Genomic DNA, 24,504 nt, shown 5'->3' on the forward strand with positions numbered 1-24,504 from the left:
TGGCGAGTTGACTCCAAATTAGTCAATTACTCAACTCTCAATGGACCTTGTGCCGGAATCGTCTCCAGCCCTGGAATCGACCACCAGAGTAGAGTCTGTTTTTTCAAACCCTCTTAAACAAAGCTGAGACAAACACTAAAGTTATACTACTCATTCTCGACCACGATGAACAGCGAAGGCAATTGCTTTTTAATGTGTGATCATACTTTTGAAAGTGCTTTTGATTAAGTTTGTTTCACTCTGTTTCACATGTGCACTTTTTTGCATTTTGGTTTTTAAGATGATTGGTTTCATGGTGTCATGTTTGCAGTGTTATGAAAGAAATATAGGTCTGTGCAGTGGATAAACATCCTGTAAGCGCTATACAATTGTAGATGTTTTTTTTATTTATTAGACTATGCTGCTATTTGCTCAAGAAAATATTTAACCTATGTAGGCATGCCTATTTCACAGACAAAAACACTTCTTATAATGATAATATATATATATATATATATATATATATATATATATATATATATATATATATATTTTTTTTTTTTTAATTTATTTATTTTTTTTGGCTTTTAAACCAATAATATAAGAAGGATATTAGGGGTGTAACACCATATAAATTAGGGCTGTAACACCATATAAATTATTCGTATGGATCGCAACCCATAGTTTAGAACACACATGATCCCGCGGATTAATATATTTTTTTAACTTGTAGATTAATCAGAGAGATCACCTCTCACATCATTCAAATCACATGTATGGAAGCATTTAGGCTTTCCTGTAAAATATAACGATGACAGAATAAGTTGTGGTGGGTTATTCAGGATGTGGTGGGTATCTCAGATGTTTTCTGTCACTACTTGTTTAGCTTGCGTCAATGCATTCAGTGTAAGCGGCACGATTAAACATTTAAAAATAAGGATCTCAACACCCACACCATATAAACTATAAATGATTGTGATTTGCATGTGTTTATTAATCTTAAGGGATTCAGTCTTTTGAGTTATGAAGTTACAAACAGACAAATAATACAGATGTACTGGGATAACAGTTTATAGATTAAACAAAACCATTGATGTTTATAGTAAAGATTAAAATCACTGTCATGTGCATTTAACGACACTCAAAAATGAAAGTTGCAAGCAGCAATTACATTACTTAACCAATAGGTGGCGACAACCAGCCTTCAAAAAACATGTCACTGAATAATTCTCCAAAAATGACATATCTAGAAATGAAACATGAAGATTTATGAGTGAATAACTGAATCATTTATCGAAAATGAGACTAAATATACATTTAAATATATATCTTATACTAAATATGTGAATAAATATATGAATTATTAACAATACTGAATCTTTTACAATTTATTTTTATTCATCTGATTATTTCTTCATTTTATTTTTAATAACAGATTCGAAGTAAAAGCAAAAGTTTCTTGCAGTGCTGTTTTTGTATAGAAATGGAAAGCAAATGACATTTGTCTCCTCCCCTTTTTAACTGATCCAAAAAATTTTTGTGATGGTAATGTAAAAAATGGTAATGTGATCTGAACCGTGAGATACGGACCCGTTACACCACTAGAAGATCTTATGTTGCATGTTGTCCATTCTTTTTTCCGCAGTAATAACAAATTAATTATGTGACAATAAACATGTCCTTTTGTTTTGGCCATGGAAGTAAGTGGGCTTTAGTCTTGAACATAGTCTTTAATTTCCCTTTGAAGGTTATTCGTTGTTCCTGTTTATTTTTATTTTGTAGATAACTGACTCACACGAATACATATAAATTAAGATATAAATTACACCAATTAAAATCATGTTGATTTTGCCAAAAAAAAAAAAAAAACATATATATATGCAAAATGGTCAGAGTTCTGGCCTACTCTTTTTCTTCTAGTGTTTGCCAGGCATTACAGTACTAATATTTGTAGATTCTCAAGTATATAAAATAAAGGCTGTGTATTTGTTTATTTAGATGACTGAGCAGAGGAAGAGGAGACAGCGGATGGGTTTTGTGGATGTTCAGTCCGGCTCCAACCCTGGGATGCCTGTGCCTCCTAGTCCTGCTGGAGGAAATCAGGTCTACAAGGCCTAAACCCTCCAACTCTCCTGCCATTGACTTTCTAGAAGCAATAATGTAATCCTGGGATGCTGGTGTACTTTACAATGGGGAAAGGTTGCGTTTAGCCGTGGAAACTGGTAGATGGGTTGGATCTACACACCCTCAAAAGCACTACTGACTTGATATTTTTTTACATGGCTGAGCGTGCACATATTTTATATATTTAAATATATGAAGTTTTACTTTCTTTTTTAAGAGTGAGCACCTTTTTTAAAGATATTTGACAGCTTTCTATAGATTTTGTTTGAATGTATGGATAAATGAAGCATTACTTTATAAGAAGCTGATGTGTTTTAGATTAATAGTGAGCATTTCTTTTTTTATGCATCAGCGTCTGGATTTATCCAGAATGAATGTAAGATGATTTGGGGAAACCACATCATGATTAACTGGGAAAGTCTAACATTTAATGTGGGGTGTATATATAGCATAATATTCTGGATCAAAACATGTTTAAACCTTCTATAGCTTTAATTTAAATGTCAAGTGCCTAAAAATGACTCCGAAATAACTGCTCAGGACAATAACGTGTTATTTATCTTACTTATCATAAAACCTGGTTATGAGTGAACACATCCTAATGGTCTCCATACATAGTGCATGCATATCTATGTATATAGTCTATTTAATAATGTAATTGTGTGACCAGAACTGCATTGTTATGGCCACAAAAAAGAATGCTGGAACATACTTGTATTTAGGCCTTATTTTTTACTGTTTGTGTGTTAATCCTAGCAGTTGTACCATGATATCAATTAATTCTCAAGTTACTGCTAATATTGTTTATGTTGTCATAAAGAGCCTCACCAACTTTGCACAAAATACAAAATAAAACATTTGGCCATTTGACTTCTTGAGTCTCAAGATTACTAAACATTAATGCATAAAGGAAGTATGACAGACATCTGCTATTTTGCTTAAATAAAATGTTATAAGAGTCTTTACCACATATTTAAGCATTTACATATGTTAGTTTCTAACTTTAGTTCACAAACTAAATAACCAGAACAATAAACTACAGCTGAGAAATGTAAAACAAAACCATTGTAATTTTATTATGTATTGTACTTTACCAGAGCTAACGATGAAGGTTAAAGACACAATTCAACCAAAATGAAAATCCTGTCATCCTTTACTTACCCTCCACTTATTGCAAATCAATTTGAGTTTTTTTTCTTCTGTTGAACACAAAAGATATTGTACTATAGATTTCAGTAGCTATCAGTTACCAAAATTCCTCAAAACACCTTAATTTATGTTTAATTGAGAAAAATTCCTAAATTGAAAAAAAAAATTCCTATACTTTATACATATACAGTATTTATGTGTGCGTGGTAAACAAAACTCCTACCCTTTAACATACTGTAGATGAATAAACAATGTAACAGATGTGTTTCTCATATTGTTTGTTTACACACTGTCGGATATTAACTGGACTATACTGCAAAGATTTACTTGAAAAATTAATCACAATAGTATTTTTAAGATTAGCTCAGCTAAATGAACGACATCTTCCAAAAGTAAACAAACGTGTGGTCGAATTTGCTGTCTGTAGGCTAATTGGCGGAGCTTTGTCCATTGATTAGCGCTGTATCAGATTACGTGCTCCTGTCACGCTCAGTTGAGAGTATTTGGGTGTGAGCAGAAGAACTGACGGGCTCAATTCCCTCGCTGTTCGTTTGAGCGTCGGTGCCGTTCAGAAGTTCGTCCTCAGTGCAGGTCAACAGGTAAGCTGATGTTTTCCACAATAGTGAGGCAGTACCTACTTTAAATCGGAACCAGTTATAGTTTTTCCGCATATTTTAATTCAACGAATAAACCGGAGAAACGTCGCCGTTCACTCTGTTCTGTAAATTATTTAACTAACTAAAACTCTTGAAAATAAAATAGTGTAATTTACATGATATTCAAGTCATTTATCAAGCCTTTTGCGTGTGTAAATACAAATATAAAAGTGTTTCTTTTCTGATCCTTGGTTGATGCTGATAAGTGATAGTGAATGTAACCTCAGACCACAGAAACACCAAAAGGAGAAAAATCTACCTCAATTATAAGACTTTGAGAGATAGACCTATAAAAAACATTATAGAAACAATATAATTAGTAGGCTACACTGCAAAAAATGCTTTTCTTGCTTAGATTTTTTGTCTTGTTTCTAGTCTAAATATCTAAAATTTCTTATATCAAGAAGCATTTTCTAAACAAGCAAAACATATTGTCTTGTTTTGAGAAATAATATGCCAATATCAAGTGAGTTTTTCCTTAAAACAAGCAAAATAATCTGCCAATGGGGTAAGCAAATTAATATTGTTTTTTCTTTTGACGTAATATTATTTTGCTTACCCCTTTAAGGAAAAACTCACTTAATATTGGCATATTATTTCTCAAAACAAGACTATATGTTTTGCTTGTCTAGAAAGCTCTTATTGATTTAGGAATTTTTAGATATTTGGACTAGAAACTAGACAAAAAAGCATTTTTTTTACTCCGATATTGCTCACACATAAATCCAAAGAAATGGTATGCAACACATATTAAACATGAATAAAGTATTTTTTTTCTTGAAATTTTAAAATAAATGAAATAAAAAAGTATGTGTTATAGGCTGCCTATAATGCCACATGTGTGTTATATATTTTGAATAGAAAAGCCCCTTTTTTGGATGAAGAACATCTTCCTACAATGAAAAACCTTTAAGGATGTTAAAAGATGCTTTATGCCAAGCAACGGCAATTATATTTTTAAGAACGTGTTTTAAATAATTTAAAAATGTTTTTAGATGTAAATTAATTGTTTAATTTGTTAACTATTGATTCCATATTATCAAAATTATAAATATTCTATCATTTATTTTCATTTTAATAAAATACTAGGCCTACGTTTCCAAACCTTTTCGATCTGTTTTTATAATTGACAATTGTTATGTAATTAGCCTACACATCAATACAAAATGTACAGTTAAAATAACAAACTAAAAATTTGTATTATTATAAATGGGCCTAACAGCTAGCCTAATTATTTTTTTGTAAAATAATATTATTTGACATTTTTATTTTTTACCATCGCATATTCACAAGTCAACTTTTTCCCTTTGTTATTGTTGTCATCTATTGTTGTAACATTTCGTTGTATAAGGTCGATGCTTCTCGGTAAGCTTAATCTAGCTTTTATCAATTTAAATGACGTCATTGTTTAACTTCGAGCACGGAGTGTTGAGAAAGCGCGTGTCTGCGCGCTCCAGATAAAGCGCCCTAGTGTGCCGCGCCCTGATGCCCGGCGCGCCCTCAACACCGCTGATTGAGATGTGCCGTAGGGTCACTTTACAGTGGCCTTAACTTAATAGTTTTAGCTGTACCTCTTTCTTTTGCCTCTTAGATGAGATGGTGATATGATGATCACGTTTTCTAATAAAATCATTGATCATTTTTGCAAGGAACATAAGTGATTTTATTTGCAAGTTTATTTATTTTTTCATTTTTTATGTAAAATAAAAAATTTAAGTAGGTTGGGCATAAAACAATTAAGTTGTGCAAAAAACAGTGTTGTTTCTACTAATTTCAAATAAATATTTTGAACAAAGCAGCAACTAGCGGTCATATTTTTAGGGTTAGTCTACAGAAGATGTAATATAACAATTATTTATGTCAGGGTCTCTTCTATAGACTATAAATAGGAAATCGTCATCCCAGACACTAACACATTTTCCATTGTTTACAGCTGTTAAAATCATGTCTGCTTTTCTGCATCACTGCCCATTCTTGAAGTCATCTCCAGGCCCTTCTGCGAGGAAAGTGGCCACATACCTCAACTTGGCTGACCGATGCCCCATCATTGTCCGCCAGATCTCGGCAAAAGCTGCTCAATCCTCTGAGCAAAATGGTAATGATGTTACTTTCTGTCATTCTAAGTTTTATTTTATTAAAAACTTTATGTACTTCTGGTGCGCATAATGTTCCTGATAATTCAATGGCCCACAATCAGTGTTTTTCCCATTTAAATTACAGTTTCCCACAGCTTACAATATTCTTCAAATGTTTTATTTTAAGGCATTTGTTGAGGCTGTTAGACTCTGAAATAGCAGAAAACATTTGGTGAAGATCTGAAATGTGAAAAACCTGTATTTAATTACCTTAGTTGTGCATTAATAGAAAATAATTAATCATGTAAGGTAATCTAAGCCAAAGATCTAAATAAAATGTATGATATTTGATTGTCAACATATACATTATGGCCATGTCAATGCGGCAATGAGCACATTAGCCAAAGATAAAACTGAATTTGAGTCTATATTTGAACATGCAATGCAATGATATGTTAGGATGTACTGTACGTCACGTGTCATGTTTGGTAAACTAGCATGTACATAGTCAAAAATACAACGTTACCTTCCTTTAAAACTTTCCCCTTTGCAAATTCCAACTGTACATGTCTACACTACTATAGAAAGTCATTAAAATTAGTGGTGAGTGAAACTAAGCCTTTCAAAGCTATGAATCAGGGAAACCAACTCATTCACAAAAATGATGTGAATGTAATCATATAACAACGGAATTATACTGTACTAGTAAAATAAATAATGTGTTCTTCATAATGTATGTTCTTACCTAATATCCAGTTCCTGTTTTAATGACTGTTATTTCTTTAAAATTACACAAATAACTTATATAAAACTCATCCAAGATCAGGCAAAACTTTAGAAAATCCAATGATTCTCCACTGAATCATTCATGTGATTCCAACAAGTTTAAATTTTAAAAGTCTAAATTTGATTACGTACAGGTAATGAAGCATTAATCACTGAAAGCATTTTTTTAAATTGTTTCAAAGTTTTATGAATCAGTTTTTTATTAGCCATAATCGTCAGTCCTGGTAAAGAAATGATCAAACTTTTTGTGTTTGTAATCAAATTTATCACACTTTGTCTTAAAGGTCCAGTGAAATTATAATATATATTTTTAGATGCTATATAAGCTATAAGCTAATGTGCTCCAAAACATTGACACAATATGTGCTTAGAAGATATAGACCTGATATAAACAATCAAAGTTTGCAGTTTATCACTTCCGCCTAAACCAAGGGTGTCCAAACACTGTCCTGAAGGGCATATTTTAGTTCCAACCCCAATTATACACACCTAAACCAGCTAATCAAGCTCTTTCTAGGATTACTAGGAGCTTCCAGGCATGTGTGTTGTAGAAAGTTGGAGCTAAACTATGCAGGACACCGGCTCTCCAGGACTGAGTTTGGACTCACCTGGCCTAAACGGATCAACAATTTTTTTTATGTCACCTCATACTTCAGTTTCCTCATCAAATCTTGACCAATCAAATGCTCTCTAGTATTTGACATGCCCCTCCCCCTCAAGATGCTTCTCATTTGCTTTTAATTTGATGCACTTCAGCTCAACCAGTCTCATTGGCAGAGCTGTGATAAAAACAAAATGCTACTGGCTGTTTAAAAAAGGGAGGAGCTTCTTTATGTCCCGCCCTATCTTCATATCTCAGATTACGTCAAACATCAAATAAAATGCACATTTCAAGGGACTTTTAAAGATGATTGTCACCGATGGTCTTCCTTAAATAATTGCACACAGAATGTCCGTCAACCTAACAGAAGCAATCATTGAACAGCTCCATAGTGTAACAGATATAAATCATCTTCTGTGTAGGCCTTCTCCCTCATAAAGAGCCAAAGCGGCAGCTGGCGACCACAGCGACTCAGGTGGCGGTCTCCATGTCCCAGAGCTGCCCTTTCGTTTCATCCAAGATCGGACTGGTTAAAGCCAGTCCACAAGTGCAGGAGGATGTCCAGCCCAATCTGGAGAACCAAGACACCTCAGGTAAAAACCAATTACACTAAAATAAACTATAATGAAATGGTAATATTGTTTGAGAAATCATCATCTGACTGACTGATGTGTTAATGCGGCGGTTTGCCTTTATGTCTCTTTTTGCCACCACAGTATAATTACTTGGGTGCTGAAGAGGCTCTTTTGTTGAGCCAGAGTATCATGCATGGGTTGGATGCATTTTACTTAATAACAAGCAGCTGGGAGAGTATTCTCTTCTCTGCAATTTGCACCATTTAACTCTAATTCGAGAGACTCGTCTGATGTGAATAGTAAGCAGAGGATGACTCAGAGTGCTGATGTTACAAAAGCTGGTCTTCAGACAATCCCATTACAGATGGAACTTCACAAAGCCGCGTGTGTACTAGAAAAGAACACCTAATTGGAAAATTTGAGTTTTTGTAGCTAAGGTAGATTGTGAGCTGATGTGCAGGGCCTGTAATTAACAGAAAATATAAGACTGAGGCATTAAGTGAAAAGAAAATGCTTGGATTTGTAGCTATTACATGTTAAAGTGAATTCAGTGTGAAAATTCAGGATTTCTGCTTGGGTGTTGAATATTTGACACCATAACGTCATTTGTTTTTGTTTTTTTTCCAGGTTTGATAAGCTCTCTGTTCAGTGGCTTACAGAGTCATCAGTCCACTGGTCCTACACACCTTCTTCAGGACAACTTTAGTGAGTTCAACTATGTTTTCCTTATTGATAAAAGTGTTGAGTTGTAAATGACTGTAAAACCACCAATCACATTATATTACATTTTAAAACACCAATTATCAGACTACAGTTACTTTGTTGATTATTTAATATTCATTTTTACTGTTCATTGTTCCTTTCTTAAAAGTGAATCTATTGTGTATAACTAGAAAGGCCAAACAGGCCAATTAGATGGTTTTAGTGTTTTTATTGTTTAATTAATTAATATCAGAACTCATACAGGTCTTCACCCTTGTGTATTACTCTGCCCACTTAGAGTGACAGCAGATCAATAAATTCACTACAGTTTGACAAATATTACAGCTGTTGGACAACATAATGTACCTTTAAGGCCCTTTAGATGAGATTGTAGCTGTTTAGTGCCTATTTTAAATATTTATAATTTCCGAGATTCAGCGCATCGTCGGTCATTAGCCTGTCATTGAGCAGAGCAAAAAGAGTTGACGTTCTGCCACAAGATGGCGACAGAGAGCCCATAATACGTCCTTAGGGGAGGAAAGACTAAGCAAAATATTAAGTCGATCTCTCTCTTTTGGATGTTGTACTGATGTATTTATACCATATTAATCTGGTAGTGTTTGCAATGCTTTGGATTTTTCAGGGTTAATTATTGTGATCTTCCGATTGCAACAGAGAAATACAGGGAAATCTCAGTAGACTGATGGCATTTCATGCCGTTCAGCCTTGAAATCTTAAAATGTGAGCAAAATTACCTGTTTTGTCATCATTTTAGACATTGCGCTAGAGAATCATTTAAATATTAGCTCTAAAGTGACTTTTGTAAAGTAACAATGGTTTCTGCTGTTCTGACATGAGCTGCAGATGTGAGAGAATGGTGGAAGAAAGTAGTTCCTTGTACAAAAGGATTTTTGAGACTCTTTGTGTTTAATTTTTACACGATTATGCCATTAAACTGTTGTATAAATACAATATCAAACACATTGCAGTGCGATATGGCTGTATATCATCACTGGTGGGACATTATAGGCACTCGGCCCATGGCCTCCGTCCAACGCACACCTCCCACCAATGCTGATATACAGTCATAGTGCACAGCTACTAATGTGATATTGCTCATATAAAACTACTTCATGAATACAGTAATTATTCAATATTCTTGAATCATTCATTAAATACAGTGCTTAAAAGTTATGTTTGTGTTGAATAGTTTTTAAACTGTATGCTCCTCAGCAAATAGCAGAATTTTTAATTTCAGCCACATTTTTTTATTTTTTACTTCATTTATTTTCTCTAAGGATTGTTTGTCTTCTTTCATAATTCAGACCGCCCCACTTTCAGCTACGATGAATTCTTCACTCAGAAAATTGTGGAAAAGAAGAAGGACCACACCTACCGTATCTTTAAGACTGTGAACCGTTTTGCGGAGGTTTTTCCTTTTGCTGAGGACTACTCTATTGCAGGACGCTTGGGCTCTCAGGTGTCTGTGTGGTGCAGTAATGATTATCTGGGAATGAGTCGACATCCCCGTGTGGTCAAGGCCATTGGGTCAGTACATAAAACAGACAAACAGTGAAATAAACGCTTGCTACCATCTGCAGTAAAAAAAAAAACATTAAAGAGTTTCTTCACTACTTAAAAAAAAAAAAAAAACTTTTCATCTGGCTTTAAATGGCCCCTGCTGAGGATTAAGGGTCTTATTCACTAAAGCGATTGGGCATTTTCATTTAAAAAAAAAAAAGTTAATGTGCTTTAACCAGATAGGCTTGTCCTGCATTTGCTCTGCAATACCAGCTTTTGGGATTTCTGTATGTTTTCCTCAAAACCGAAAAGCGGATGTTTACCAAAATATTACCTCATAACTTATTTACCCTCAAGGCATCCTACTGTAGGTGGACTAAACTATGGGACAATAGTCAAGTCAACTTGTCAATTAAAGTTAATTTAGATCGAATGGGAAGTTATGTTAGCAAGTATAGAAAACAACATTATTTTAGGCAGCTGGGGAACAAAGTTTTTTGGTTTACCAATTTTCTTTCGGCTGACTTTTTTACAGTGTAGGTGCATATGACTTCTTCCAATCTGAGTTATTTTAATAGTCGGCTGTTTTTATCAGTAATCCAAACAAGTCTATAATAAAGCAAATTCATCCATAATTAAAAGGTCCCTGCGTGGGTCTAGGGGATGATTAATGGTCTTTTTAGTCAATAAGTGTGTTTTAGTAAAAAATATATATTTTAAATGTTATAAACTGTTTTGTGTAACGTCCGGTGAGTAAAGTACGTCGTCATCTTCTCCTTATTTTGAGTTGCATTTTTAGTGCATATGCGCCATCTACTGGACAGAACTGTTTCAACGTGCTTCACAATCAAGAAATGTACACGTCCCGCTGATGACACTCACTAATGCACCAAAAATGCAAAGAAGGAGGAAGAAAAAAAATGTTAAAAGTTGCCAAAAAGTTACACAGAACATATACACCTATACCGGATGCCTTGAGAGTAAATTATGGTAAATTTTTGGCAGACCTGACTCATATATATATTTTTTAATGAAGAAAGAAAAAATTTACATCTTGGATGACTAGTGGATGAGTAAATTATTAGGAAATTTCACTCTGGAGTGGAACTAATTCTTTAAATATCAATTTAGGTACAATGTGAGAATAATTTTACAAATCATATACAGTATTGCATGTAGTTTCTGATTGTTTGCTTTTGAATAATCTATACAGAATTTATATATATGTATAACTGCTAAAACAAAGTAATCACAACCATTAAATTTTTTAGTGATGCTTTGAAGAAGCACGGAGCAGGAGCAGGTGGAACCCGAAATATCTCTGGGACGAGTAACTATCATGTGGCCCTGGAGAATGAACTGGCCCGTCTACACCAGAAAGATGGAGCGCTGGTCTTTTCTTCCTGCTTCGTAGCCAATGATTCTACACTTTTTACTTTGGCTAAAATGCTTCCAGGTATGCTCCAAGGCTACAGTCCTCCATATTCAGTCTGAGATACATGAACTCAGTACAGTTAGTGATGTCACTTTGAGGGTAGGGTTAGGGTCAGGGTTGTGTGCGCATTAAAAGAGTTGCATGCAGTCTCAGCTTGCATGTGCACCTGGTCTGCAGCCAGACCTTTCTCAACAATACAGAAAAAGATACAATTTTGTAACTATTTGCTAGTTTATTAAAATTATAGATAATATTTTTCCTGTGATGTGACAACATGGCAAAGGTCTTGTTTTATTTATTCATTTATTTCAAAAACTAATTCAATAATTTAATAAAAAACAATTCTCTTTTTAATGATCAAAATCCTTTCTTTTTATTTTAAAACAATTAAAATAGTTGTTTTCTTTTCAACAGTTTATTAGGAAACTTAGATAAATAGCAAGTAAAAATCTTTGTAACATTATAAATAAATGAATTTATTTATTTTAAAACAATTGGTTTTTATTTACTGACAGCAAACTTTTGGATGCTAGAATATCTTCTGAAATGACACTGAACATGTGTTCTGTCTGCAAAGGTTGTGAGATCTACTCAGACATGGGCAATCATGCCTCCATGATCCAGGGCATCAGAAACAGTGGGGCCAAACGTTTCATTTTCCGACACAATGATGCCAGCCATCTGGAGGAACTGCTGAGCCGCTCAGATCCACTGACCCCCAAAATCGTGGCCTTCGAGACTGTGCATTCAATGGATGGTGAGTTAAATATAGGACCACATAAGTACTTCAAAGGAGCTGTTTCTCCTTCTTAAACACTATGTCATGGGTTTAATTCAGAGTGTAAAGCCTGAATGCAATCTGATAACAAGTAAGTGAAGTTTATTTATAACTAATTTCGAGAACCACATAGTTATGATTGACCTCGGCTGGTCTCGCATTAGCAATCACAAATATATATATACCAATCAATATACCAATACTGATATACCAATCAGATAAATCCAAATGCACATACAGTTGAAGTCATAATTATAGCCCCCCTGAATTATCCCCCCTCGTTTAATTTTTTCTCCAATTTCTGCTTAAAGGAGATATTTTTTCAACACATTTCTAAACATAATAGTTTAAATAACTTATCTCTAATAATGGATTTATTTTATCTTTGCCATCATGACACTAAAAAAAATATTTTTTTTTTCAAGACACTTCTTTACAGTACAGCTTAAAGTAACATTTAAAGGCTTAACTTGGTAATTAGGTTAATCAGGCAGGTTAGGGTAATTAGGCAAGTTATTGTATAATGATGGCTTGTTCTGTAGACTATAGGGGAAAATGTAGCTTAAAGGGGCTAATAATTTTGTCCTTAAAATGTTTTTAAAAAATTTAAAACTGCTTTCATTCTAGCCGAAATAAAACAAATAAGACTTTCTCCAGAAAAAAAATATTATCAGACATACTGTGAAAATTTCCTTGCTCTGTTAAACATCATTTAGGAAATATTTAAAAAATAAAAAAATAAAAGGGGGGCTGATAATTCTGACTTCAACTGTAACTACCCAGATTTTCTTACCATAGCCATCTTCGTCTTGAAGAATCCCCCCATCCATCCAGATTCCTTTACCTCTTTCCTAGCATTCCAGTTCAGTTCTTGAGACCCAGCTGAGCTCAAACTCGACTAAACGTTAGAGAGCCCCGGGCTTGAGCATTCTCTGAGCTCAGGGCTTTCTCACAGAACAGCATGCCAAACACGCATTCATCTTATCAAGCATCAGCTAAGTGTGAAATCTTGAAATAGAGGTGTAAGTGGGGTCAAAAATATTTTAAGATTGTACACTTTTAACCATTTCCAGAGGTATATATAAAATAAATGTATGGGGACACTTTACAATAAGGTTCATTAGTTAATGCATTTACTAACATGAACTAATCATGAACAACACATGTACAGCATGTAATAATCATAATTGAACATTTACTAATGCATTATTAACATCCAAGTCCATGCTTGTTAACATTAGTTAATGCACCATGAGTTAACATGAACTAACAATGAACTACTGTATTTTCATTAACTAACGTTAACTAGCATGAACAAATACAGTAGTAAATGTATTGTTCATTGTTTGTTCATGTTAGTAAATGCATTACTTAACATTAAGTAATGAACCTTATTGTAAAGTGTGACCAAATGTATATAATATTGTTTAAAACACTTTTATTTTATGGTAACGCTTTTTATAAATTTTTAGTACAGAGTATTAGTATTTAACACATGTACTACTTATACAGTATATGCTTAAGGACAAGGATTGTGTTTCAGGTTGATTGCATGTAATTATGTAGCAAGGACACCATAAAATATAATGTTAGTTTCATGTAATTTACCAAACAAAGTCAAATATATGCTGTTTAATTGTAAGATAATTTTGAGCTCATATGACCAGTCAAATACTACATGCTTTATCTTAACTACCACATTTTTATCAAACACATTCACTCATGAAATAATTTAAGCATCGTAAAATGATTTAGCTCATTTATACACAGAATTAATGACCAATATCTAGGGCAAGACAGAATCTGCAGATATTTTTTGCTATTTCTGCTGAGGATTTTGTAAAAAATCTGCGGATTTATGCGTAATGATTTTGGGACTATCGTAACTAAAAACTTAATATACAAAATAAAAAAATAATACAGTTTTAATGTTTATTTAATGTTTACAATGCAAGCAAGTCTCTTATATAATATATCTACTAAAACACAGAAGTTATTACTTTACAAACACTATTTTGTATATTTTCATATTAGTTAATAGCATTACTGAAATTAATTTAAAAACTAAATATAAATTAACACACATTTACACAAGTAAATATATATACTCAATGATGGGCTAGAAATCAGTGGAAATCTGGAGCTGGATCAGAACAGCTTAAAATGATAGTTCACCCCAAAATCAAACCAACCTCAAGTGGTTCCAAAATCTTTATGAGTTTCTTTTTCCTGTTGAACCCGAAGATGTTTTGAAGAATGTTGGAAATGTAGCCATTAATGTCTATATACAGTGATAGAGGGGAAAAAAAGTTATTGTAAGTCAATATCTTTTTCTTTTGTGTTCATCAGAAGGGGTTTAAAATGTAGAGGGTGACTAAATGATGGCAGAATGCTTCGTTTTTGGTTGAACTAAATGTTTAATGAATGAGAAATGACAATCTCTAATTGTTTCTCAGGTGCAATTTGCCCTCTTGAAGAGCTGTGTGATGTGGCACACAAATATGGAGCTCTGACTTTCGTGGATGAGGTCCACGCTGTCGGCCTGTATGGAGCTCATGGAGCAGGTGTAGGAGAGAGAGACAACGTCATGCACAAGATTGATATTGTCTCTGGAACTCTGGGTAAGAGAGAGATGCGAACATGTCAAGTGCAAGGTTTAGTGTCAAATCACATGTGTCCATTTGGTAACATTGTTTTCCCATATCTGCAGGCAAGGCGTTTGGCTGTGTGGGTGGGTACATCGCCAGCACTGCTGCCCTGGTGGACACTGTACGCTCCTTCGCTGCCGGTTTTATCTTCACTACCTCCTTGCCCCCTATGGTGCTGGCGGGGGCTCTGGAGTCAGTGCGAGTGTTGAAGAGCGATGAAGGACAGGCTTTAAGGAGAGCCCATCAGAGAAATGTTAAGCACATGAGACAGCTGCTGCTGGACGCTGGACTGCCTGTGGTCAACTGCCCCAGCCACATCATTCCCATACGAGTCAGTACGCAATATTATGATCATAAGCTTTAAAGGGGATCTATCATGCCAAAATCACTTTTACAGGGGGTTTAAACACAGTTGTGTTGCAACAGTGTGTGAATAGAGCCAGTCTCTGTCGGTAAAAATGGATTAATTTAGTTTTTTTTGTAATTACATATGATAAAAACAGTAACACTATAGCCCCTTCTCATATTCAGACCTTTCTGGAAAATTACCAGCAATTTGCCGCAAGGGATCATGTGTGAACAGGCCTCCTAAATTAGTTCCAGCAATTGTCTGGAAAAAGAAGTTGTAGCATTACCGGTAATTTGCCAGAATGTTGCGATGTGTGAACGCAAAAGGAAAATATTCTCGTGTAAACCCACCAAAGGCCGCTGTCGACCGACCAATGGACTGACCCACCCTCCTCCTTCCCTAAACCCAACCAATTTTAGAGATTGACCTGCCCACCCACTTACTTCCCTAAACCTAACCGACGATTTACAAAAGCTGTTCGTCGTCATCGTGGTCAATTCCTCTCTGTGTCTCAAGTCCGCCGACGCACACGACAAGCTAAAGGGACAAACTGGTTGAAGCGGGAAATCCCTCCACACACAGCCCAGCCGTTAAGCACGAAAAGGAATGGCATCATACCGCCCTCTAGCGTTCTCTTAAAAAATTAAATGCAGCCATGCGTACCTCCGGCTACTTAATTCTCTGCCTCCAGAAATGTCCACGGGACTACATTTTTAGAATGAGCCTGGGTTGCACACACAACAAAAGCCGACCACTTTTATGTTGATAAATACAAGCGCAGCCATTTAGAGCTCATTTGTGGTTAATGATGTGAGAATTTACCTTTGTGAACATCAATTAAAAAAAAAATTACTGGAAAAGTGTAAATTTTCTGGATATTTACCAGTATCACTGTGTAAAAGGGGCTTATGATTAACATTTTTCCTTTTGTACATGTCATCAGTGGGGGAAAGCCCTGTCCATTAGTGACAATCTCTCCCTCATTAGCATAAACAGCCCTAAGTGAGAAGCAGTCGTCCATCATTAGACTTTCCACCATACCTGCTGAAGATAAAGTCAGAAAGTACTGCAAGTGGCATTAAAAATGTAGAGTTTTAGGATGCACAAAGGAACACTGTATTCCCCATAGTAGACTAAAGCTGGTCCAGATAGTCAGATACTTCTTCTGTAGTCTATTTTTTCAGTTTTTTCACAGAGATATCGCTGGTCCTGTTTTTGAATCTGCTGCAATGCTGACGTAAAGACGTTTGTAGCTCCACCTCCTTTGAAAAAAAGAACACAACCTAATCTAAACTGTCAGTCACCAAAACGAAACAACAGAAATTTTAATGTAAATAAGCATCTCTGATGCAGCTTACAATCATCATCGATAAAGTGCGAAGGAAGGCTCAAGTATTGGTCCATCATCCTTCTTGACTTGAGATGACCGCGGAAGTATAAATCAGCCTCAGACTAAAGGTGCAGGGTCACATGACGCATGCCGTAGGGAAAGTAATTGTAAAAATCGTCCTGGAAAAAATTGATAGATTATAGGTTCTGAACTTCGATTACTTTTTTTATTAATCACCCAGCCCTAGTGTGAACCAAACAAAGTTGCCAAGCTCCAAACAATAAGATGGGTCCCTGCCGGCATATGTGTATTGTGGTTTGGTGCAGGGTTAAAGAGAAAAATAAAAATTCTGTCATTATTTAGTTTCCAATTGTCACAGACCTGTTTGAATTTCACAAAATATTTAAAACCGGTAATACTTCCACAGTATTTGTATTCCATACTATTGATGTCAGGGGCTAGCAAATTCCAACATTCTTCTAAATATCTTCTTTCGTGTTATCCAAAAAAGAATGTGTATCCTAATCCATTGTTCTTCATCCATTATCTGTAAGATGACTGTATTTCTGCACAATACGTAGACCTATCTGAAAGATTTTTATGTTGTTGTTTTATGACACATTTATTACCCTTTTAGGTATTCCTAACTTTTTGTCTAGACATAAAATCGAGGAGTTAAAACCTCTTAATGTGTGTTTCAAAGATTGACAAAAGTGTTTTGAAAGTCTGTCATCATTTACTTAGCCCATTTAAATTTCTTTTTTTTTAATGTTGAACACAAAAGAATGTACTATATATTGAAAATTGTTGGAAAACAGTAACTATTGATGCCATAGTATTTTTCCCTATGATGGTTGTCAATCAGTTTTTCAACCAGCATTCCTAAAAATATATTATTTTGTCTTCAACAGAAAAAGGAACGCTAGTTATTATGTACAGTAAATGTAACTGAATGTGCATACTACTGTATGAAATCCTCACTCTGCACAGGTATAAATGATCGCAATGTGTATTTTTCAGGTTGGAAATGCAGCGAAAAATTCGGAGGTGTGTGATATTCTGTTGGAGAAGCATAACATCTACGTGCAGGCGATAAATTACCCAACAGTGCCTCGCGGAGAGGAGCTGCTGCGATTGGCTCCTTCCCCATTCCACAACCCCATCATGATGAACTACTTTGCAGGTGAGTGCTCATGCAATTAGGTAAACTGAACTTCTTACTGTATATGCGTATAAAATAATAATGATTTATAACTGTGTTTTTAACAATGTTTTCTGCTGCACAGAGAAACTGCTGGATGTCTGGCAGGAGGTCGGACTGCCTCTGAATGGACCAGCTCAGGCATCCTGCACCTTCTGTGATCGGCCTCTTCATTTTGACCTCATGAGCGAGTGGGAGAAGTCTTATTTTGGTAACATGGAGCCAAGATACATCACTGTGGCTGCACAATGAGTCCATTTTAACAGCTCAAGATGTAGATCTTCCATCAGATTACACTGACACTTCAAACCAAAAAAATCCTCTTCCAATACTAAATGAAACAATGGTATATAAGATAAAACTAGAGGGTGCTTAAAATGTCTTAAATTATTTAATACATGTTTTTCTGTACTGTTTGCTGTGGTTTAGTGATGGAAAGATAATTTGTTGTATTTGAGTTAATGTACTTCTAAAATTACTTATTGAGATATTGGTTAAGTCCCATGTTAATTGTGTCCTTACCTGCATGACAACAAGCCTGCACATGGACACTTTTTGATTAATCTCAATTATTGTTTTTAATAATACTTTAAGATGTTGCCTGCATGTAAGATCATCTTTAATAACAACATGCCTTAAGTCTTCTTCCTGCTTTGGACCATTTTATTCTCCTGGACTCATAGAATTCATTAAATGTGGTCAGTTTAAAGAAAACGTTTCTGATAACTTGTTTTAACCACATGGTTACAGTCAGATCTCAACAAAAACAACAGACAGAGTCTGAACACTCTAAAGTTGTCACTTTAGTTATTTTGAATGGGCCCTCTTTATAAAAAAAAAAAAAAACACCACACTGCCACCTGCCGGAGTGTATTGGAAATGTTTAAAACATTAATAAATAATATAATAAATGTATTTGAACAGTGGATAAAAAATAAAGAAGCTGAACACCATATTTGCACATTTTTATTTTATTTTATTTGTAAAATTTTTTCAAGGCATCGATGATACAAATCCCATTTCTGTTTGAAGTTTAATAGCTGGCCATGTTCTGTAAGAGAATAGAAGTGGGAGAAAATGTAATAATGGTACAGGGTCTTTAGTTTTCATCATGATAAACGCTGTCCAAAACGACAAAGTTTATTCCGTACGTCATCACGGCATGTTTGCTAATATAAAACACTCACCTTGCTGATCCAGTCGCTGTAGGCGCTCACGCGGGTGAACACGGTGGGCTTCTTGTTATAATTGCAGCTCAATCCTGAACCGAAGCTCACGATACCGTGGACCTCCCAGGCTCCATCGCTGCCAGCGCAGTTTAGAGGACCACCAGAGTCACCCTGTGTCGAGTGGAACATGAAAAGAGTTATTTTCGACAAAAATTTCCTCATACAAACTTTTTATAAGACATCCAAGGTAGTATCGCGCATACGATATTGCTGCTTATGTTAGTTAATTAATGTTTACGTTTGGCTTCATTTTTATCAAATATATTTATCAAATATATACTTGTTACTTGCCGACTTGTTACCATAGGAACAAAATTGAACATTCATAAGACATCATGCTAATTCTGTGTGAAATGTATGTATTTTCTATTATGCTACTTGATTTTTGCTTAGTTTTCTGCTGTTTGCTTTTACATTTGAAACTCTTACCTGACGTGCTTCAGAGAGTTATTCTACTCTAATTAAAGTTCATGTTACATTTGCTAATGTTGCAATGAACAATACATGAATTAGCCTAAATTGTTTGTTCTTCTTTGTTAACATTAATGAAAATAAGCGTGTTAGTCATTGTTAACTCACAGTACATTAATGTCAACAAGCACACATTGGATTTGAATAATGCATTAGTAAATATTGAACTATGATTAAGTTTAAGATTAGTTCATCTTAGTAAATATATTAACGGCCGTTATCTAATGGAACCTTTTTGTAAAGTGTGACTGTTGGATATAGTCAAATGTGCTTCTGATTATAGAAAAATATGTCAAGAAGCCATTAAAATCTGCTTACATTACATCCAGCAACAACACCATCTCCACCAGCGCACACCATGCTTGTGGTGACCTGAGAGCCCCACCAGTCAGACTTGGAGCAGGTGGCATGATCCACCACGGGCAGAAGAGCCTGCTGCAGGATATCGGCCAGGGGTCCATTAGCTAGTTATTTACAAAAATTGGTGAATAGGAAGAAGAAAAAAGAAGCAGACATGTCTAAAATTTGTTATTTGTTATTTTGTTTTCCATCTGCAGACTAAAGCTAAAATATAGGGATAAATGATTCTATAAAAATTCTTTAATACCCATGGAATCATTTCATCAAATGCCTGGAAATGTTTGGTCTTTGCGCTATAAAAATATTGTCCTTTGGTGATCTCAAAAAGGTTTGTCAATGACATCACTATGAAAAATTCTGTGTGAATCTCCCTGACACCTTTATTTTTAAGACTGTAGCAGCACAGCCTGGTCCATAATAACCATCAGCCTGACTTACTGTAGAGACGTCCCCATCCAGTGACGTAGCAGGGAGCATTATGGGGCAGCACATAGCCAGCCTCGGGAAGACATGCAGGAGTGATGGTGTCACCTATGGTAACAGCAGTCTCCAGTTTGATCAGGGCGATGTCATTACTGTGGTGCAGAGAGAGAAATAGGGTTAATTGGATTTAAACACACAACGGTTCAATTTATGGATCTCTGAATAGTCTTTACCGGATTGTGAAGGAGTTCCAAGCCTCGTGGACAATGATCTTTCCAGCACCAATAGCGACAGAGCCGTTCTCCTCCTGGCTCAGGCTATGTTTTCCCAAAAACACTCTGTAAGTTCTGCTACTGCTGCAGGGCCACCAGAGAAAGACAAATCACTTCATTTACATTTAGTCAGAAAATGTAATCAAAGAACGCAAATGAAGCAATTCATTCAAGTGTGACTAATACAAAGTTTCTGATTTAGTTAGAAAAATACAAACATGAAGGAATTAAGATGTTTTTTTTTCATAAAAACAAGGTACTTTTATATATGGTGTTAATACTTTTATCATGAACTGTTACTAAAATGGTTATTTTTTATTTGTAACCAGGCCTGTGTTTAGGATCTTCTCTCTGTTACTAACCTGATGCAGTGAGCGGCAGTCAAAACCCACTGTTTGTCAATAAGGCTTCCACCGCAAGTGTGGTACCAGTTGCTTCCACTTTTGTACTGGAGGGAGATCTGGATGAAGAACAGAACAGCGGTCAGTAATTATCCTTGAAAACGTTTATTTGTAAGTCAGCAAATTAACTATACGTTCATTTATGTTATCTGTATGATTAAAACTTCGAGAATCTGGTTGTAAAGTTGTAGAAGATGAAGATACAAAAGTTTATTTTGAAAACGCTACGCTTTTCAGTGTTTTTTTTATTTATTTTTTTACTCCAAATGATATGAAAATTTTAATGAAATACAAAATCAGTTTTTTTTTTCGGTCACTGTGACTAGAGAATTAAGTAATGTAATAATTTCATACCTGCCAGGGCCAGCTGTTAGGACGCACATCCACACCTCCCACAACCCTCGTCACAATAGGAGGGAAAGTGGGAAGCCCACAACTGTACGCTGAGGTAAAACAAAACACATCATGCCTCTTTTAATAGCAATAAATATTATAAGGCTTTTTCTTTTATTATATTTTTTCTTACAATATACATTATATATATATATATATATATATATATATATATATATATATATATATATATATATATATATAATATACAGTTAAAATCTGAATTATTAGACCTCCTTTGAATTTTTTTCCTTTTTTTTTTTTAAATATTTCCCAAATTATGTTTAACAGAGTAAGAAAAATTTCACAGTATGTCTGATAACATTTTTTCTTCTGAAGAAAGTCTTATTAGTTCTATTTCGGCTAGAATAAAAGCAGTTTAAAAAACATTTTAAGGTCAATATTATTACCCCTTATTAAGCTATTTTTTTGATAGTTTACAGAACAAACCATCATTATACAATAACTTGCCTAATTACCCTTACCTGCTAAGTTAACCTAATTATCCAAGTTAAGCCTTTAAATGTCACTTTAAGCTAAATAGAAGTGTCTTGAAAAATATCTAGTCAAATATTGTTTAAAATAAATAAGTTATTAGAAATGAGTTATTAAAACTGTTATGTTTAGAAATGTGTTGAAAAAAATCTCTCCACTAAACAGAAATTAGGGAAAAAAATAAACAGCGAGGCTGATAATTCAGGGGGTTTAATAATTCTGACTTTAACTGTATTTGAGAACCACTTTATTAATTAACAACAATGCTTCTTTTTTGGGATTCCACCTTAAAAGAAAGAATATTAAGTCGTCTTACCTCCGACAACCAGAACAGCCAAGACCACAAACTTCATCATCCTTGTATCTTCAGTGTTTGGCTGTTCTGCTGGGGTTTATATACTGGCCAGTGCAACGAATGACCACAATCGTGCAGTTTTGTGGAACAAATGTCCTTGATTGATGTAGGAAAAATAAACACCCTCCTCCCCACTTTCATCCAATGGTGGTTCTGAGGGTACAGTTTGACCCTGTCGTGAAGGATAATCAAATAATTTAAAAATAATTTTTGTTATTGATTAACATTTTAAATATTTGCTATGTCTACACATTTAAGCTCCCCCATTTTTATTTTGTACCACTACTTTGTATAAATGTATTTAAATGAAGAACAAATAATACACAACTTACAAATATATATCTATGTTTGTTATTGATTTACATTAATAGCCAGTTTCCTCTCATAACACCCAAATGCATGAATTCAGATAAATGTATAGTTAGTTGTTGGTAATGTGCACACAGTATTATTTTTCATATCAGCATGTCATCTGTGCATTTCTCAGGAATGGTGACCACCTGGTTTTGCACTGTTGAGGACTGCACGTGGAATTCTGCAGGACACTTGTGAGAAAGATAAATTTATACCATTAGAGTCTATAAATATTGACCCAAAATTAGTTGGAAAGCCTATTTGCTGTGTTGATGGATGAAAAGCTGCAGTCAATCGCCAATGAATTTTGTTTATTGTCTCCAATTGATATGATGTAATTTACCTCGAAGCAACAAAGCAGTTTGCTAAAAATGTTGAAATAAGAAATGGGCTTGCACACATTGTGTGGTTCACAGTTGTTGTTCTCTGCAAATTATTACAAGACTCTGGGTTCAGTATTGCTATATGTAAAGTTGAAGGCAAAATTATCAGCTCTCCATTTCTTTTTCAGATGTTAGCCAAGTGATGTTTAACATTATTTCTTATATATATATATATATATATATATATATATATATATATATATATATGTGTGTGTGTGTGTGTGTGTGTGTGTGTGTGTGTGTGTGTATATATATATATATATATATATATATATATATATATATATATATATATATATATATATATATATATATATATATTAGGTTGAAGTCAGAATTATTAGCCCCCCTGAATTATTAGACCGCCTGTTTATTTTTTTTCCCCCAGTTTCTGTTTAAGGGAGAGAAGATTTTTTCAACACATTTTTAAACATAATAGTTTTATATGGACATATATATGGAGAAAGTCTTATTTCTTTTAGTTTGGCTGGAATGAAAGCAGTTTTATAAATTTTATGGGACGATATTATTAGCAATCTTTCTATTCTTTTTTAATTGGCTAAAATAATGTAAATCAACTATTAAAATATTATGTACTTTAATATGATTAATGTCATCACAACAAAGAAAAAAATTGGTTCAACTATTTTGTTTAAAAATGGGGCGAGACAGTGGAGCAGTGGCTAGCTGTCACCGACTCGGTCCCAGTCACTCCCCTCGCTGGCCAGCAGAGGCCGCCATCTCCGGACTTCTAAGCATTACATCATCCACTTACACTGATCTAGCACACCTGAACTGAATCCCGTTAATGACCCACGTACCCTTTATAAGCCGCGCTCAAACACTCAGTCTTTGCGAAGTCTTGTTCAGCCCCGGCCAGCATTACTGAGCGTTATATCCTGCCTGATCTCCTGTGTATTACTCCAGCCCGTTTCTGACTCTGCTCTGCCTTCTGCCTGCCCACGACCCAAGCCTGTTACACGGACTCTGATACTCGCTGCCTGCCCTTGACCCAAGCCTGATACACGGACTCTGAATCACGCCGCCTGCCTCTGACCCATGCCTGGTAAATCACTCTGTGTCTGTCAGCCGCCAGCCTTAAGAATATTATTACTATTGTTGTTGTGTGTTCTCACCTTTGTGCGTGTTGATTGTTTGAGTGAAAGTGTGACTAAGAAATACTGCATAATGGATCCCTCCGTGTCAGTCTCCCCGTTACAGAAGACTTTGCCCAACATGAATCCCGCAGCCATACAGGTTTTGTCTCACGAAGTCACAGCTCAAGCTCAGGTACTGATCACACATCAACAACAACTAACGCATTTAACCCAGTTGACAGATGAACTGGTGAAATCACTGCAAAACCTGCAAGCTGCTCCCACAGCGCAACTCACCGCCAACTACTCTGAGTCAACACTTTGTGACACAGCCCCCGACTGTCTCCGGAGTTCGTTTGGCA

The 24,504-nt window shown here is 35.0% G+C and overlaps 3 protein-coding genes and 1 long non-coding RNA gene across 5 annotated transcripts in view; 2 read left to right on the plus strand and 2 right to left on the minus strand.

Annotated features, from left to right (window-relative positions):
* The window catches only part of itpr3 (inositol 1,4,5-trisphosphate receptor, type 3), a 96,811-nt gene extending 93,838 nt beyond the window's left edge, over positions 1–2,973 (plus strand). The window contains 1 exon segment of one of the 2 annotated variants that reach the window (NM_001313811.1): positions 1,978–2,967. In NM_001313811.1, the coding sequence (NP_001300740.1) occupies positions 1,978–2,097 (120 nt within the window). In that variant the 3' untranslated portion in view covers positions 2,098–2,967. 2 annotated transcript variants of the gene reach the window in all.
* An 812-nt stretch (positions 2,974–3,785) lies between these two features.
* On the plus strand, positions 3,786–18,862 carry alas2 (5'-aminolevulinate synthase 2). Its single transcript, NM_131682.3, is given in 11 exon segments — positions 3,786–3,851; positions 5,842–6,003; positions 7,793–7,963; positions 8,573–8,650; positions 9,973–10,195; positions 11,440–11,624; positions 12,181–12,360; positions 14,838–15,002; positions 15,092–15,360; positions 17,729–17,891; positions 17,995–18,862. Coding segments are annotated over 10 exon segments (1,752 nt in total). The 5' UTR covers positions 3,786–3,851; positions 5,842–5,852; the 3' UTR covers positions 18,162–18,862.
* Positions 5,861–11,441, minus strand: LOC147842627 (uncharacterized). The gene is made up of 2 exons (XR_015497871.1): positions 11,014–11,441; positions 5,861–10,750 (listed from the first exon to the last, which is right to left on the minus strand). It is a non-coding gene; the product is annotated as an uncharacterized LOC147842627 (long non-coding RNA).
* A 30-nt stretch (positions 18,863–18,892) lies between the features above and the next one.
* On the minus strand, positions 18,893–22,321 carry ela2l (elastase 2 like). The gene is given in 8 exon segments (NM_199886.1): positions 18,893–18,960; positions 19,097–19,249; positions 19,928–20,073; positions 20,408–20,544; positions 20,626–20,748; positions 21,027–21,124; positions 21,420–21,508; positions 22,270–22,321. Coding segments are annotated over 8 exon segments (804 nt in total). The 5' UTR covers positions 22,310–22,321; the 3' UTR covers positions 18,893–18,942.
* Between the last annotated feature and the right edge of the window lie 2,183 nt (positions 22,322–24,504).

Source organism: Danio rerio, chromosome 8 (genome assembly GCF_052040795.2).
Source record: "Danio rerio strain M-AB ecotype USA chromosome 8, GRCz13ab, whole genome shotgun sequence".
Taxonomy (NCBI): Eukaryota; Metazoa; Chordata; class Actinopteri; order Cypriniformes; family Danionidae; genus Danio; species Danio rerio.